The sequence below is a fragment of the Bactrocera tryoni genome, unplaced genomic scaffold (assembly GCF_016617805.1).
Source record: "Bactrocera tryoni isolate S06 unplaced genomic scaffold, CSIRO_BtryS06_freeze2 scaffold_11, whole genome shotgun sequence".
Classification (NCBI taxonomy): domain Eukaryota; kingdom Metazoa; phylum Arthropoda; class Insecta; order Diptera; family Tephritidae; genus Bactrocera; species Bactrocera tryoni.
The window spans coordinates 15,018,635-15,038,176 of NW_024395824.1; the positions used below are offsets into that span (position 1 = coordinate 15,018,635).

At 37.7% G+C, this 19,542-nt stretch overlaps 1 protein-coding gene across 1 annotated transcript in view; it reads left to right on the forward strand.

The window, feature by feature from the left end:
- Nucleotides 1–19,542, forward strand: part of LOC120779531 (ankyrin-3) — a 107,176-nt gene that overhangs the window by 34,480 nt on the left and 53,154 nt on the right. Inside the window, exon 2 of the mRNA XM_040111877.1 lies at nucleotides 7,264–7,485. Coding sequence (XP_039967811.1) covers nucleotides 7,282–7,485 — 204 coding nt within the window. The 5' untranslated portion in view covers nucleotides 7,264–7,281. The remainder of the gene's footprint in view (nucleotides 1–7,263; nucleotides 7,486–19,542) is intronic.

The window sequence follows — 19,542 nt, forward strand, 5'->3', positions numbered from 1 at the left end:
TCAATGTTGTTCATGACTACTACATTAGTTCTAGGTCTCTGGCTAGAGAGATCGCAGATTACCTTGTTGGTGTCCGTTTTGACGCCTCTAACCTCAGTTTTGTAGACCCATGCCTCGCAACCTGCTCTGACGTGCTAGCGCTGCGTTGAGTGGCAACCTCATCCACCAGCATCTTCTCTGTCTCTCTGCCCTCGATGGCTGTTTAAGGCTTCTAAGGCCTCAAGACCGACCAGCTGAACCTGTAGTTCAGACGGAAACTTGCTCTCAGAACGTACGACTCGTTGTCGAAACAGAGGTTTAGTCTCCATCCGGAGTCCTCAACTTAGCTGCTGACTACTCGCCAGACCGAGCTGCTGAGGCCCAAGCTCTTTATTTTTAATCAGAGCGACAATAAACTCGTACATCGTCATGCTGTGTTCCAGGTTTGAAGCGATCTCCCGTAGCCAGATAGCGATTCTCTCATCCTTGCAGGTCACCTGCAACACGCCTCCTTTGCTCCTCCAACTGTAACATCTTCGCCGGGTAGTTAAGAACTGACTCCATTTGGATGCCTTTTAGTGCATCTGCATATTTGCGGCGTCTCTTGTCCAGCCGAGGGGGATTTGCTGCGGAGGATTGGCCTCCGGCTGCTTTCGTAGTGTTGCCTTTCACCTTTTTAGAACTGGGGGCTTCTGTGGCGCGATGTGCCCGCTTTTACGCTTCCCGGTTTGTCACTGGGTAGTCGAATGCGCTACCTCACCTGGCGGCAAATCATCCAATGGGCACGGGAGTCGCATAACACCCTGGATAAGGAGGTTAGGCCCCTGCCCCACTACAAGGTGCCTACCATTCGCAGAGGCAATTTTTACATACATACAGTATGTTTATATTTTTTGCTTTGATATCACATACATACAGTGGACCAATAAAGTTTACATACACCTAATTCTATTAAATTACGACATGTTTATTTGTTATAAAATGAATAAATTTTGTGGTTTTTTTCTATCCATTTCAAAAAAAAAAAATTTACACAAATAAGAAAAAATAATTCTAAAGCTTAAAATGCGCCTAATTCATATCAAAAAAGTTTACGTACACCAATGACTATTTATATAAATCAAAAGTAATTACAATAGTTTTAGCGGTTTTTGGCCTAAATATTGTTGCTATTATTGTATCTAAACGTCGACACATGCTCCCCACTTGATTTCTAGTATTATTTCCGTATACCCACTAAGTCTATGATCCAGCTTTTTGGCCTTATTTTATAAAATTCGATGTTTTCGATATTTTGAATAGGATTAATGTATGGTGATTGCGGGACCTATGGAGTTATTTTTAATTCCATAACAACTCTGCACGTACAAGATGAGACGGGTGTTTTGGGCCGTTATCTTGTTATAAATAGAAGTGGCCGCTATTAACAGCCGATTTAAGCACACTTAAAATTTAAATTTTTTTTCTTAAAATGTTCAGATACATATGCTTTTCCATCAATGTAAAAAGTTATGTTAACATGTGTCGACGAATTAGTCCAATGAGTTTTGTCCGACAGTGTACATATCTATAAATTGTATGCAGTCTTTTGCGCATAAAAAATATACGAATTCGTAAGCTTACATTGCTTCACATTTTTATCATTTTACGTTAAAATACTAAATTCTGCTTCGGGTCCCCTGAATTGAAACGCGCTCATCTTGTACGAGTTGGATAGCAATATTTTTACGTTCTCTGCTTCGTGAGCATTCCCTGAACGACGGGTGTCTGTTAGAAAACGTGTGTTTTGTTGTTTTGTCGTTGCACCAATTGGAAAATTCTAAACTTCGTGCAATACGTGCACCGTTCAAGGGTTTTGCAAGAGCAAGAGAATCCCCCTATTCAGTTTAAAGTAAATGCAATAAATCGCATCTTCAATTTGTTTTTTTATTGCATTATCATCCTGCACGCGAACAAAAATTAACATACGTACATATGTATGTACAAGTATAAGCTATTTTTATATGATATTAAACAATTTTTAACATCCTGCATCCTTGCAGAAATGCACATATGTATATTAGAACTATGTTCACTTTTATACACTATGCAACACTATTGTTTTTATTTTAAACAATTTTAGATATCGCACATGCGAACAGATATCTTGGACGTGCAAATGAACATATTTAATTATATATTATACAAAACTGCACAACCTAAAACATAGCTATTTGAATTAATTATACATTATCATATCATACTATTTATGTAAAGTTACTTACATGAATTGTTTGTAATCCACAAAATTATATAGAAAAGATCCAAATACTTTTCTGCATGATATGATATTTTACGCTATTAGGATATTAAACAAAGTATAGTATGTAATCACATAATCAATCAAGTTTCAAAGAATTCAACAGAATATTTGACTGCTTCGCCAGGATCAGTAGCAATGTCGTTCGAATTGAACAATTTCTCATTGCTGGGCAATGACCGTTGTGTTTAAAAGGGTGAATATGAATTTTTTGCAGCTAAAATAGCTTGTTCACGAAGCCACGCATGATAATTATAAATCCAAAACAATTATATGAAGCATTAAAGCCTTTTCGCATAATCAAATTAATTTAGTATATTAAGATTATACACTGGCCTACAAAAAAAAAAATTTTGTTTGGTGCAGCTCTGTCCGTATCTGTAGTCGGTAAAGTAGGTAGTATTAACTGCATTGCTGCTACTAGATGTCAGCTGACAGCTCTGGTTTTCCTACAAGTCTTATTTTAATTTTTTCCGGTTTTATTCAAAGTCTGTCAATCTGATTATCACTTTTATGAAATTAATAGTATGGAAAGTAAGTCGAGTAGTTGCAGTAATGATCCTGACAAGTTTTGTTATATATGCTGCGAGTATATAATGAAAAATCAACGGAAATCGATTAATGACATTGTAATTCGCTTGTATTCTGCTTACTTTATTATTGAAATTGGCAATCAAGATAAAGCGTGAACGAGAACTGATTTGAAAAATGTGACTGATATTTTCGTATTAGCTCACAAAATATACCTAAAATCAGGTCTAGAATTTTAGGCACCAAAATGAGTGTAGGCCAGTGTAATTGAGAAACCAGTTTCTGCCTTCACAACTGGCTACTCGATTAAAGATAGGCCGGTAATTGGCTATTGCTTAGTCAATACATGTGAACATTGTATAGACAATTTTTTAAAATCTTAGTTTAATTACACATAAAAATTGCAGTAATTACAACCTAATATAATATTTCAGTACAGATATGATTTTTATAATACAAAGATGCCAAGTTTTAATTATTATTATGAACAAAGGGGTTATTGCCTGGTAGCGAGGCTGCGTTGTGGCTGTAAATCATTTTTAAATTATCTTGTTTATTTCTCAAAAAATTCTAAACTTTAAAAATATATGTTGACTTATGCAAATTATTTCTCTACTCCTTTTTCAATTTGTACAATTTGGTAACAAATTGTTTTGTTTCACAGGAGCTTCAACTTCATTTGACTACATTTTAGAGTTCTGTTGAGCTTCATTTTTATGAAATCGCCACATCTAATTCGTATTTCTAGTGCATATCATATTTATCACAAATGTAACGGATAATCCATATGAAATGTCAAATCTGTACGAACTGGATGACAAAAAATGTAAACAATGTGATACATGTTTCACCTGGTATTGTACATTTTTATTAGTGTGTTGCAGCTTATCTTAATGTATACCATTGTCTGGCTAAATTTAACATTCTTTGTTATAAGTAGGTACTGATTTTTTTTTTGAATTTACGTTCGTAAGTCGGTTAAAAATTAACATTTTTTTTACAAACCATCCTCATTGTATTTTCTTCACAGTGATTCAATCCATTTTTCATTTCATACAACGGTTTAGTCCAGTGTTTAAAAAACTGCAGTCGAATTAGCAGAAGTCGCAATATTGTTGCTATTCGCTACTTCAACTGCGAGAGATATCAGAAAGTATGCAAGTGCTTTTGCTTCTGCTTCTGAAAAAATCAGAAGTCGCATGCTTTGACTGGCGCAAAAATCAAACAGCTACGAAAATCATAAATCAGCATAAGTCGCCGTTATTCGTTTTTCTGCTTTCTGCTTTGCTGTAGCTTTCGATCGTATCCATAAGTTGCCGCAGCAGCTATCGACAATTTTCGACAGTCGTCGGCAGTCACAGTCGCGAAAAGTAATGCATTCGACTTTTTGCTACTTTTGATTTTTGTCGCTGTTGCTTTCGATCAGCAGCGTAAGTCGAAAAAAGCATGAAACGTACTTAAAAATTTTATTTAGTATGCTAACGATTTCTACATCTGCTCCACCTGGGTACCCGGGTACCCGGTCATTGAACGAAAGGTGAAAGTTTGGTCATTGACCGGACGGTTAAGCGGTTATAATCGAGTTAAGAACAGTGCGTCAGTCATTTCTTCTTTTTGCAATGTGGCGTTATAAAAGATGATACCTTATCTATTTAGTTCTGAAGCTAGAAATATTTTCTCCAAGAGTAGATTGAAAAAGTCGCACGAAAGGGAGTCGCCTTGTCTGAAGCCTCGTTTGGTAACGAACGGCTCGGAGAGGTCCTTCTCGATCCTGACAGAACTTTTGGTATTGCTCAACGTCGGCAAACATAGTCGTATTAGGTTTACGAGGATAACAAATTCAACATAGCGGAATAGAGGCAACTCCTTTTCGTGCTGTCGAAAGCAGCTTTAAAATCGAAGAAGAGGTGGTGGAGTGAAGTATTGGAATGTGAAGCATTGTAAATAAATATTTATTTATGTATAAGTAATTCTTTAATGCTTATTTATTTTGTGATGTTATTTGTTTATACTTTTCTTTTGTTATATTAGTTACCAAATACATTTAGAAATAATATTTAATATCTTTCTTTAACAAATTGGTATTGGCATCGGCCGATTCTTTGTCAACTGGTCGATAAATCGGCATCGACCTACAAAATAGTTGGTTAGACCTAAATTTAGCCATTCATTACTTGTTTTAATCTTCATACAACGGTTTCAAAAAATGAAAGAGTTTTTTTTTGTTTGGATAAAAAATAATTTAAAGTATATAAGGACCTGATTATTACTAAACGTATGTCCTTTGGAGCGTGCCGATTTTTTTGCTATAAAATCGCTTATGCGGAAAAAGTTCTACGGATCGTTCTGAACCAGCGTTTGAAAAACTACGCTACTCTCGTAGCATTTCATTTTACTCTTGCTACCGCTCTCACTTTGTCGGGAGCCGCAGCATAGCCTTAGCATAACAATGTAAAGTATGTGCTCTACTCTGCTCCGAGTTTTGTTAGGTAAAAAACTATAGCCAGAACGGGAGCAAAAATTAAATTCTGCGCTATGCCTGGCGTAGCGGTAGCAAAAATTGGGAGCGGTAGCACAGCGGAGCAAATGAAAATTTTCATGTGCTAGCAGCTCCTGAATGTTTGTTGTTTTTTTCTTTTTTGCTATTTTCTGGCATAATATTTGAATTAATTGAATAATTCAAACAAAACAATGTTATGCAAATCATTTTGGCACTTGTTTGCAAGTGCCTTTATAAATCTAAAATCAAATATTTTAAAAAATATATTAATAAAGGGAATTAGATAATAATTGAATAAATTATAAATTTTTTTTATTATGTAAAATATTGACCAATTTTATATTACCAAAAACATCATCCATTCCAAATGTATTACAATACTCAATTACTATGAATTTTCGAGATTAATTTTAACTACATATGTACATATACTTTCCCCTTTTTTATATACATTAGAGTGTTTTTTTTTTTTTGAACTATTAATTTTTTTCAGTCCCGTCACGAAATTTCCTTGGAAATACCCCAAAAAAAAAATTAACTGAAAATTTTAGCCCTAAATATTTACATTAAGAACTGGACCGAGGCATGTAAAAATTTTCCATAGAAAATACACTACAATCCTGATTTTTATCTTTAAATTCCTACAGATCAGAGGTATTTTATGGCATTTTTATATGTGCGGAAGAAATTGCGGGAATATAGCGCGGGAATTCCTGCAATTGTTTTATTGCAGGAAACATGAATGACGGGAATTCCCGCAATTTACGCGAATGTGTTAATCCATTGCACTGTGTATTTGCAGTTCTATTCTACCATTCCCAATATTTAGTAATTTTATAATTTTTTAGGAAGAATCAGTTTGAAATTGTACGCATATACATACTTCAATGTATATTGCAAAGAATCGAAAAGATTTCTGTATATCTAAAATTATAATAAACCTTTTTATCAACACTCCAATTATTCCGCTTTATCTTTACGTTAGATATCGCGTTTGGTTTGTTATGAATGCATTTGCGTCCTTGACCAATAATCTAGCAAAGTATCCGCAGTGCCTTGACGATGAAAATTCCAATGCCATTTTTTGTTGTGATATTAAATACATCGGGCGGGCTCGTCTTAAACAAAAACTACCTGGTTAAGAAGCAAAATCAGTGTAACCCATATACTAAGCATGTTTGGAAATGAAAATTTTTACTTATTTCTTTCTATTTTTGAATTACTAAAATTTTCCAATGATTCTTACATAAATTTTGAACAAATGCATATGATTTGAAATATAATTTTTGTATTTATAAGCTGTATTGAATTTTAGCATAAAGAGATAAAATGTATCCTATGTCCTTACCCTGCTTTTAAACTACCTCCCCACCAATTTTAAGCCAAATCGGTTCAGCCATTCTTGAGTTATAAACGACTTTCTTTTATATACCAACTTGTACCATACTTGTAAATGCCAGAAAATAGCAAAAAAGAAAAAAAAAACAAACACATTCGGGAGCTGTAGCACATGAAAATTTTCATTTGCTCTGCTGTGCTACCGCTCCCAATTTTTTGCTACCGCTACGCCACAGCATAGCGCAGAATTTAATTTTTTGCTCCCGCTCTAGCTATAGTTTTTTACCTAACAAAACTCGGAGCAGAGTAAAGCACATACTTTACATTGTTATGCTAAGGCTATGCTGCGGCTCCCGACAAAGTGAGAGCGGTAGCGATAGCATAGCAATAATTTTAGAAATTTTGCTGCTACGGAGTAGTAAATGAGAACCCTGTTCTGAACAACTTTGCCTAAGAAACTATGGGTATAAAACCGGTTTCGAGCTAACCATTTTTAAGGAATAGATATTTGCATGAGTGATCCATTTCCACACTTAACCGCTTACAATTATCTATTTAACGTAATAAAAGTTCTAATGCATTTTCTATAAAAAACGTTCTATTGTAATTTGGAAAGGCTTGCAATAACAAAAAAATGACTCTTGGTGAACAACATAATGGAAATGTATCGTACCTGACAAAGAATCGAGATATCAACCTAGCACAAAGCATTGATATACAACAACAGAACAATCAACAACAAACAGGTACAATGGCATTGGCTACAGCAAACGAGAAGTATAGTTTTATAAATAAACATGCAGCAGCTTCAGGAGCTGTAACAATCTCTTCGAAACAGGTTAGTAATCTTAATATATAACATTCATTATAGGTATATTTATATATTTATATATATATTTGTGTTTTATTTTATGTACGTTGGCAAATTTTTAATTAAAAAAAATGAGTATATAGTATTTAAAAACTTCTTCAAAATTTATTAAAAGGTCTGTGGCCTTACAATGAAAGAACATTTTTTTAATAACAATGTGGCTTTATGCTTTGCAACAATCTCCATTTAGAGTGGTTTGTTACAACGATCTTCCAACATATAAGGACCGGTCCGTTACATAGTTCGAAACTTCAAGGGGCTTTTTTTTATTCCAGTTGAATCCTTTTTCAGCGTACCATTTTTGTTTCTGGCTCTTACTAGACATTAATCGTTGGGGGCGAAATGTAGTGAATTCGTTGGTTCTCCGTGCACATACTTTGGATACATATGTGGATGGGGTGCAGTGATTTTTCACGGATGGATATTTTTTTTTAGGAGTCTTATGTTGGGAGTACTCTTTCTTCAGGCTGTAGTGTCATACCTGCAGAGGTGACAGCTATCAAGGTAACCGTAATTTTAATGATCTAAAGTGCAGCGTTTTTGAGGGGCAGTAGAATTCTAGTGACTCCTGTCGCAAGCATCGGCTAGTATACCTAACCCAACAGAATTATTGAAAAGGAAAAATATTTAGTAACCGTCGTATCATCCTCTCCTACACCTGGATGGATGCATTTTATGGACTACTATTGGCTTGTAATAAAATTGTTCGTAAGTTAAAATAAGTATGATAGCTTGTCATTTATGTATTAGTTTTGATAATAATAAAGCGAAAGTGAAAAATAATTGAGCGGACGAAAAATTGCACAACTAATATTAAAAATCGTCGGTTATATTTTATCTTTTTCTCACGTTTAAAAATCCATAATATTTTACTAAAAAACGAGCTTTGATTTAAATTTGTCGGATGTAAGCACAATAATCTGAACTGAAATGAAATGAGCCGCGAATGTATTTTTGTAGCGATAAAGATATCTATTGTTGTAGTAGTCAGGGCAGAATACTGCAACGGAGTTGACAGTCCTGGGCAGGTAAAAAATCCTGGACATAGACCCGACTGTCGTGGGAATAGGTGTCTCCATCTGTGTGTCACTTGCTGAAAACAATAGAAAATATGAAATCAGTCAGTTATTTAATCTTCCGTATATGATGGTGGGGCTTTCTATGCTCCAATTATAAAAGGTACTAAAATCCACAAAATAGTTATATATGGTTGTTGAATAATTAAATGTCTAATAATAAATAAGAGTTAGCAAAACAAATTTTACTTTTATATTATAGTAAGAGCTTTTTTTTTAATTAAAATACAAAAACTTAACTTGTTCTTCAAACTACGTACTATTAAATATTTTCATAAGGACTGAAATTAAATGGCACATATTACAACCGCGGTCTTCTGAATATATATTAGTTTTCTCCGCTGCTGTCGCAGAAGGAACAATTCCCCCGTCGTCATGTCCATGCTTATAGGGATACTCCCTAAAACACCCGTGCCCCGTCAGAAACTGCGTCAGGTAGAAATCTGTTTCTCCATGTTTCCTCTCTATAAATGCTTGCCATTATATCTGGTGGCATGATGCCTTCTAAGATCCCAGCCGCTTCGTGGGATACCGTACGAAATGCACATGTGACTCTAATGGCACACGCTTTCCTCGCATACGTCTTCTGCTGCAGTGCTGGTCCCCATATGGGCGCTGCGTACATCATAATTGACACATGTGTGTCGTGTATGGCGCTGTGTGCACACAAAACCTCATTTCTCTCGTGTCGCCGAACAGTGAAGATCGCGGACGAACAATGGCAAGTGTTAAGGGATTTTTTTGAGATTTTTTTGGAAGGGAAAGAAATAATTGATTCAAGCGAAATTTCTGGGCTTTATAGTTACATATTTGAACATCGTTCACAAATTTTTTGGATACGAAATCTTTGATATTCTGCAATTTCCCGATGCATTTCGCATGTGCATTTTTCGGACGGCGGGCAGGATGCAGGTTGCAATTTCTGTCGAAAATAAAAAAATTCCAAGAGATTCATATTTTTTAATAATTTATCTTCTAGTTAAACTCAGAAAATTAAAAAAAAGCGTAAAATTTTACAAAATTTTTAAAAATTAAAAAAAGTTGGTTTTGACCAATAAATTTTACTTTATGTTGTTTAAAAATTTTTAGTTTATATAGAAGATAATTTTATTCCAAAGATAATAAACTTTGCCCCAATTCTACACGACGCACATAGGAGCATTTGGTCTCAAAAACCGGACAAAATTATTTAAATTGATTTTATGAATGAAAATGAATAAAAATGCATGATTAAATATAATAATGCAATATATGAAAATAAAACATGTAAGGAAGGTCTAAGTTCGGGTGCAACCGAACATTTTATATGGAATATATTTGAGAAGGGGGTAGTGTTGACCAGATTTTATCTATTTTTGCTCATCCCACATACTACAAATATATATGCCACATACTCAAAAAAATGTTCCCTCGGTTTCATTTAGATACGTTAAATACAATCAACAATCATGTGGAGCAAGGTCAAGTGGATGTCCGAAAATCTTGGTAATAGTTATATAGGTGGGGGGTTGTGTTGGAGGGGTCAAGTTTTTGCGTAATTGTATCTATTTTAGGAGCAAAGATACACTGTTCTGAATAAAATATGTTCTGCAATTTTCATCGAGACTTGACTCAAATATTGGCGGATATATCCAACATAAAGTGACCTAGAAGTTCTAAAATCTTTATATTAGGTATATGGGGGCTCAGGAAAGTATTGACCCGATTTAACCCATTTTTGACACAACGAAATACTATTGTCAGAAAAGTATTCTGTGGGAATTTCAATTTCATATCTCACACAATGAACGATATTTTCGGTCAAAAGTCAACTATTGGTATCGGGTTCACATATTCGGTACCTAGGGGCTTGAATAACTTTGCTTGGACTTAGACAATTATTGGTCAAAAGGTGGCTTACTTTAAGGGAATTATTACCACAAAATTTTATTCCGTTATATTAATTAATTCTATATTTGTATATTGGAAAGTGAAAGAATCAAATGGAATTTTAAATTGTGTTATATGGGAAGTAGGCGGGGAAAATGTTTGAGCGTATATGTTAAGTAGAAGCCCTGTAGTTTACTAGGAAAAATAATTCATAGCTCGACCTCACCCAACAGTATAACAAAAACACTAATTTCTAAAAAATTAAAAAAAAAAAATTAGTTTTTTTAATGATTCATTGCTGTCCCGAAAAAATCATATAAATACATTAACTATCAATCAAATCAAATCATATAAATACATTAACTAAATTAATTTTTATATCATTAATATTAAATACATACCATGTCTTGAATCCATAAAAAATATTTTCTAGAATTCCGTTCACGCAATAAAAAAAACCACTTGCAATTTCGAGAACAATGGAGAGTTTCGCGAATAAGCACGTGCGTTCTGAACGAAGTCTAGGTTCCGACTACTTGTGTGGCAATATAGCGGCCTGAAGGTCATTCATTTAATCGGTTCATTGTAGATCGGTTATTTAGGTACCAAAAATAATCAATTTTGAGTACCATCGCTAAAGTTTGTAATTTTCAATTTTGTCCGGTTTTTGAGGGTAAATGCTCCTATGTGCGACGTTTAGTTTTTTTCTATCCTGTCAATTAAGAATAATCGTAAAAATTAAAAACCGAGAAATCGCGCTACAAAGTTTCCGCTTTTTGCCCAAGCGCTCATATATCTGCTAGACGCTCGGTCACTATTTCCCTTCTAGCTTCGGTAATGTTTCGAAATCCCATCTATAACTTTGTGGACATATTCTTAGACATTTTTTAAAGAGATTTAAGCAAGATCGAACGCACATGTGTGTCGTGTATGGGCCCTTTAATCGTTCTATCTCTATTCTCTCACTTCGTGTGTCAGCGCTGTCAATTCTAAACTTTTGAAATAAGAAAACCAATCTGTTTATACACATTATTTTGTGTGTGTTTTGACGACTAGAACATGCTAAACCAGATGAAAAAACAAGCCAAATAGTGCCTTCATTTTTACCAGCGTTGTTTTTCATTTTTGTGGATCGTTAGTAGATTGCAAACGAATTTTCTCATTGGTATAATTCACGATATCAGCAATAATAATAATGATGGGTCCTAGATGAGATGCTTCTGGTACTCCTGTTTTCACGTCGTAACTAGCAGATAAATGGCCATCAATCTTGACTTGAAATTGTCTGAGTTCAACTTGTTAAGAAAGATGGTGTGATTAACTCGGTCGGTTTAGACGGCATGGACAATATGCCTATTATTCGTTGCATTGAATACATAGTTATTATATGTTAAGAGTTTTAATGTGGTCGATCTCCCGGCGATAAGTCCATGTTTGTTAGTATTGATGACTGTTACTAACACACTCATCTGGGGCAAGACTATCTTTTCAAAACGTTTTGCTTGTGTTGACTGAAGGCATATATGTAGGTGTGTAAATCGATACCTTTGATTTGGGTCCGTCATTGTGAATCAGGCCAACACAGGAGAGTTTCCACTCTGTGGTGGTTGGTGTCCTCGATAGAGTGAAGGCTGGCGTCACAGCCGTTCAAGAAATGCGATGGACGGGACAAGGACTGAGACAAGTAGGTCCTTGTAGCCATATAAAACAGCGCAAGTTTGCTGTGGGATTCGTGGTGGAAGAGAGACTCCGTCGCCGAGTACTGTCATTCACCCTGGTGGATAAACGCCTAGCCACAATCCGCATCAAAGCGAAGTTTTTCAACATATCGCTGATCTCCGGCCACGCCCCGACGAAAGAAAATAACGATGTGACCAAAGATGCCTTCTATGAGCGCTTGCAGCGCACCAATGAGAGTTGCCCCCACCACGATATCACAATCGTGCTTGGCGACTTTAACGCCAGGATGGGCAAAGAAGGTATCTTTGGCACTACGGTCGATAAATTCAGCCTCCACGACGAAACATCCCCAAACGGATCGAGGCTGATCGACTTCGCCGTGGCCCGAAATATGGTTATCTGTGGTACTAGATTCCAGCATAACAAAATTCATCGTATTGTGTGAAAGATTAAAGCCTACCGTCAACAAACTGATTGGTCCTTGGCTTTAGACCTGACAAATCAACAACCGAACAGATGTTCACCATGTGCCAAACCTGGGAAAAGATCCGCGAAAGGAGAATCGGCGCATACCACCTCTTCGTCGATTTCAAAGCTGCTTTCGACAGCACGAAAAGGAGCTACCTTTACACCGCGATGTCTGAATTTGGTATCCCCGCAAAACTATCGGGTGATTTTTTTGAGGTTAGGATTTTCATGCATTAGTATTTGACAGATCACGTGGGATTTCAGACATGGTGTCAAAGAGAAAGATGCTCAGTATGCTTTGACATTTCATCATGAATAGACTTACTAACGAGCAACGCTTGCAAATCATTGAATTTTATTACCAAAATCAGTGTTCGGTTCGAAATGTGTTTCGCGCTTTACGTCCGATTTATTTTTGTTCAGCGATGAGGCTCATTTCTGGTTGAATGGCTACGTAAATAAGCAAAATTGCCGCATTTGGGGTGAAGAGCAACCAGAAGCCGTTCAATAACTGCCCATGCATCCCGAAAAATGCACTGTTTGGTGTGGTTTGTACGCTGGTGGAATCATTGCACCGTATTTTTTCAAAGATGCTGTTGGACGCAACGTTACGGTGAATGGCGATCGCTATCGTTCGATGCTAACAAACTTTTTGTTGCCAAAATGGAAGAACTGAACTTGCTGACATGTGGTTTCAACAAGATGGCGCTACATGCCACACAGCTCGCGATTCTATGGCCATTTTGAGGGAAACTTCGGAGAACAATTCATCTCAAGAAATGGACCCGTAAGTTGGCTACCAAGATCATGCGATTTAACGCCTTTAGACTATTTTTTTGTGGGCTACGTCAAGTCTAAAGTCTACAGAAATAAGCCAGCAACTATTCCAGCTTTGAAGACAACATTTCCGAAGAAATTCGGGCTATTCCGGCCGAAATGCTCGAAAAAGTTGCCCAAAATTGACTTTCCGAATGGACCACCTAAGACGCAGCCGCGGTCAACATTTAAATGAAATTATCTTCAAAAAAGTAAATGTCATGAACCAATCTAACGTTTCAAATAAAGAACCGATGAGATTTTGCAAATTTTATGCGTTTTTTTTTTAAAAAAAGTTATCAAGCTCTTAAAAAATCACCCGATACATCTGATGAGTCAACGTTGCGAGTTTTCGAGAGAAAAGTTCTGCGAAAGATTTATGGGCCTTTGCGTGTTGGCCACGGCGATTATCCCATTCGATGGAACGATGAGCTGTATGAGATATATGACGATATTGACATAGTTCAGCGAATTAAACGGCAGCGGCTACGCATGGCATGCATGTGTATATCCGAATAGACGAAAACACTCCAGTTCTGAAAGCAGTAACGAGCAGAGGAAGAGGAAGACCTCCACTCCGTTGGAAAGATCAGGTGGAGAAGGACCTGGCCTCGTTCGAAATATCCAATTGGCGGTACGTAGCGAAAAGAAGAAACGACTGGCGCGCTGTTGTTAACTCGGCTATAATCGCGTGAGCTGTGTCTACGCCAGTAAAGAAGAAGAATATAGCTGGTGGAGATGTAACCATATGCTTCATATGCAGACTTTGATGGCAGATAGACAACGGGCGAAAAATCTTGATGACGATCTAAGGAAAGCCATTATCATCGTCGAGTCTACCGTTTTTGTAAGCATCGAGCTCATCTCAAGTTTGTTGGATAACATTGTTGAACCTGTGCTAACACGTTCTACCCGGCGTGGATCACTGGTGGTCCACAAATATTTGTACTTTTAATTAAAAAACTATACTACAAAGAGACACAGTGCTATAAAAAATAGATTAGGGAATTATAAATTTATATTTGTTGCAGGCGTTTTCAACATTAATAAAATTTAATTTTTTATAGTTTTTTTAAAACAAATGTATAGAAACATAGATAAAATGCGCCGTGTAGAACGTGTTTAGTAAGACTTGAATGAGATCTAGGGTTCTTCAATTGCTACTAAAGGTTGCCACTTGATATTATTTAAATCAGCATCTGGCGATGGTGTTTCTCTGAGTAATGGCTACTTTCTTTCCGCGAAAATTTCTTCAGTAGGCACAATTAAGACAGGACGAGACTTGAGCTTTTCTTCAACTGTGGCGAGTTAGTTATTAAGTCGAGAGCATTCTTTGGGAAATATACTGTTTTGCTTAGCAAGTTTACCCATCTCGCCTCTGATATCGGCCACATTACTTTCAATGGCTGTCTTGAAACGACTTCTTCTTCTCCTTTTTTAATGGCGTAGATACCGATTCCTCGGTCATAGCCGAGTTAAAACGACTTTACTTCACTTAATTTAAAAGTTGTATACTAAGGATTCAAAGTATTATTTGAACCTTTTTTCAAACAGATCGTTAATTTTATTAACTGCTTCGTCGTCAGAGGTTTTAATTGTGTATTCCGGGATGATTAAACTAACCTCACTTTTAAATGAATCGCACTTCCATGTGTAACTCTTCTCTCCCTAGTAGTGAAGACACTTGAAAACTTGCTACTCCCGAACCACCTGAGTCTAGCATACCTTCCGTAAAATGCACAGCACCGCCCAGATAGTTCATAGCTAACACTCTCTCCAACTAATTCTACAGCGACCATATTCCCAAACTGGCCGAAGGATAATATTGCAGTCGACGGAGGTAAAATTCCGACTGTCAATAACCCTAAGATTTGAGGCGTGACTCTAGAAGCCTATGCTCCTTCACTTCTCATACGGCCGCGATTATTGTTAAAGTACAGAGTCGCAACAAAATTCTAAAGTCGTTGTTGGCAACATACAAGGCAATCGGCCGGCCGGTCCTTAACTACGCCGCACCAATATGATAACCTGGATGCAGTGAAACGCTGACCTCTTGACGTCTGCTATTAATACATGTACACAGTGAATCCTGTATGCTCCCAGTTAAGGAGCTTAGTGAACTCCTCTCAACAGTTTTGTGGGGTGTTTTCCCAGCTAACACCACATATCTGTTGAATCTGTCACCTCGATGACAACTTATCTGAACCTTGCCATCTTAACGGGGAGTAGATAACAACAACAACAAATCTCAGTAGGCGCGAATAATCAAAAATTTTAAAGAAATTAACAATATTCCTTAAGCAAGCTTAAGGCAGTTGGCATCTGTTCTTAAATATGATTACTATCAGTCAGTGCGAGACCGTGCGAACAGTATTAAAAGAGCACAAATACTCGTGCGTAGTCAAATAAAAAGCTTGCTGACTGCATTTAATATTGACAAGCGACTTGCCTTTGCTATTAGCAATGTTAACAGGCCTGATGATGTCATAACGCTCCAAAGCACAAACTGACTGTTGTACAATTGCAGCAAAGTTATTGATACACTTTCCCAGAGTCCTGACTTACACCCAATAGAGAACAATAAATCTGCTCTTACCAAAGCAATACAAGAAGAATGGCAAAAAAGATCCAGAGATTTATGATATGAAAAACCTTAAACAGGCCATGTTTCGTCGTCTGCGAGCTTGTTGTCATACCAAATATAAGTTATTTTTTCCAGTTTTAAGAATACATATTTGAAATAATTGTTCGTATTGTGCAACTGTTTTCCAATTTCACAGCTGACGGTAAACCACTTGTGTTGGTTAATAGTTGTGATATCAATATTAATAGCGTTTTCTCTTCTCTTTGGAAAAATTGCTCATTATATGACAATATAGTATGTACTCCTGTTTTATATTTTTTTACATGGTCAAGAATCTAAAGATACTCTATCCTCTATTTTTGTTCCTACAAGTGCTAGTAAAATTAAATTAAAATAATTGAGGAAAGACTAAGTTTAAGTTCAGGGGTAACTGATACTCTGGCAAATTGCAGAAATCAAAGCCGGTGAAATTAAATTAAATATCCATTACGCTATGAACAAATTACGATATTGAAGGCCATAAACTAGAACTTGGTTGATTTCCTATATTTTAGCAATGTTTAAAAGAGACGTGTAATATGTGGTATTAACTCCACCGAAAAGGCTAAATTTAACATGTTGAGTTAATGCGGGAAACGTCAACCAGAGGATCGAAATTCATTATATAAGGGATATGATTAGGCCAACCTGAACAGTTTAAATATAGGTGGAAAGACGGTTAGCATAATATGGAGTATATTTATATTAGGCAGAGAAAGGGCGGGATTGCATTTATTTTGACATTGCTCAGGTATACTCGAGAACAAGTTTTGAAGGAATTCTATGTAGAGTAGTACTCATTGAAAGGCATATTCGGCATGAAACTTGCAAGAATAACGAAAATCATTATAGGTAGTTGGGTAGTATTGATATGGATAAAGGGGCGCAAATTCGATGAGGAATTCGTGGTGGAAGAGAGACTCCGTCGACAAGTGTTGTCATCCACCCCGGTGAATGAACTTCTAGCCACAATCCGCATCAAAGCGAAGTTCTTCAACATATCGCTGATTTGCGCCTACAGAAGAGAAGGACGATGCGACCAAAGATGCCTTCTATGAGCGCACCTATATGAGCTGCCCCGGCCATGATGTCAAAATAGCGTATGGTGACTTTAATGGAGGCTTCGAGGCTAATCGACTTCGCCGGGGCCCGAAATATGCTCATCTCTTGTATCAGATTCCACCATAGGAAAATTCACCACGCTACCTGGTTGTCTCTGGATCGAAAAATCAACAACCACATCGGTAATGTTGTGATCGACGGAAGACACGTCTCCAGTGTTTTAGAAGTGCGTACGCTCCGGGGTCCTAACATCGACTCGGACCACTAAATTTTTGCCGTCAAGATACGCACCCAACTCTGTGCAGCAAAAAACGCGCGTCAATAAAAACAAGAAAGGTTCGACGTCGAAATGCTCCTATCACATATCCTTGCACTGTTGCTCTCTGAGAGTACTCATCAGCAAGTTGGTATAAGGGAACTGTGAGACGGCATTTCAAGCGCTTTACGTACAGCTGCAACCGAAACCATTGGTTTTCGGAAAGAGCAAAAGAACAGCTAGTACGACGAGGAGTGCCGTGTCGCAGCGGAGAGAAAACAGACTGCCTACCTCGCAACGTTACGATCGACCACTACACGTGCGGGATGGGATAGATACCGAGAGTTGAAGAGGGAAGCGAGACGCATTTGCAGACAGAAAAAAAAGAGGCCGAAATGCATGAGTACGAAGAGCTTCTCCAACCTCCTGAACGGCAGTGAAAGTAAAACATCTGGAGATGGCGTACCAGATTCCTCAATCGATGGTAATGGATTATGCGTCGCATTGCCCGACTATGATGAGGTTCGAATAGCAATCACCCGCCTGAAGAACAACATAGCGGCAGGGGCCGATGGAGTAACTGTCGAGCTATTCAAACACGGCTCCTCAGAAATGACGATGTGCCTGATGAATGGAACCTAAGTGTGCTCTGCCCAATTCACAAAAAAAGCGACCCACAATTTGTGCCAGTTATTATGGGATGAGCTTCTTTAATATCGGATATAAGGTCTTATCGAGCATAGTGGTGAAAGACTGAAGGCCACCGTCAACAAACTGATTGGACCTTATCAGTGCGGATTTAGACCTGAAAATATACTATCGACCAGATTTTCATCTCGCATCAAATCTTGCGAAATACCCGTGAAATGAAGATTGACATACACCACGTTTTCATCGATTTTAAAGCAGCCATCGACAGCACGAAAAAGAACTGCTTTATACCGCTATGTCTGCATGTTATATCCTAGCGAAACTAATAGAACTGTGTAAGTTGACGTAGAGCAACACCGAAGCTCTTTCAGAATAGGGATTAACCTTTTCGAGCCGTTGGATACCTAGTGAGGTTTCCGACAAGGGGACCCCCTGTCGTGGGACTCTAATCCATTGGTGTGAAAAATAATACGAGTTGACGAGCTAAATAGAGAGGGTACAATCTTCTAAAAGAGTGTAGGAGGTGGCGTGCGGAGAAGATGGTAACATTGGCCTCAACAACCATCCCGTTAGTTCTGCTTTCTCCAGACTGAATAAGAAAGCGTAGACCCATCTTCTTCTTCTTTATTGGCGTAGACACCGCTTACGCGATTATAGCCGAGTTAACAACAGCGCGCCAGTCGTTTTTGTTCGTCGAGAGAGGACTTTGCTTCTCAATTGCCTACTCAGTCCGAAGTAGCACTTGTTGGCAAGAGTTATCCGTATGATATCAATATCATCGGCATACGCCAGCAGCTGTACACTCTTATAAAAGGTTGTACCTGCTGGATTAAGTTATGCAGCTCGAATAATTTTCACCAGCTGCAGATTGAAGAAGTCGCACGACAGGGAGTTGTCTTGTCTGAAACCTCGTTTGTTATCGAACGGACCGGAGACGTCCTTCCCGATCCTAACGAGGATCAATGTCAGTTTACACAGCCGTATTAGTTTTGCGGGGATACCAAATTTAGACGTCGCGGCATTAAAATAGCTCCTTTTCGTGCTGTCGAAAGCAGCTTTGAAATCGACGAAGAGGAGGTGGTGTGTGTCGATTCATCTTTCACGGGTCTTTTCCAAGATTTGGCGCATGGTGAATATCTGGTCGGTTGTTGATTTGCCAGGTCTGAAGCCACACTGATAAGGCCCAATCAGTTTGTTGACGGTGGGCTTTAATCTTTCACATAATACGCTCGATGGAACCTTATACGCGATGTTAAGGAGGCTTATCCCACGGTCGTTGGCGCAGATTGTGGAGTCTCCTTTTTGATGGATTGGGCATAGCACACTTAAATTCCAATCGTTGGGCATGCTTTCGTCCGACCATATTTTACAAAGAAGCTGATGCATGCTCCTTATCACTTCTTCGCCGCCGTGTTTGAATAGCTCGGCCGGCAATCCATCGGCCCCCGCCGATCCTGCCGTCCCACAGTTCTCTTATACCGAATTGTTGACGAGTGCTCTCAGAGAGCAGGAGTGCAAGCCGA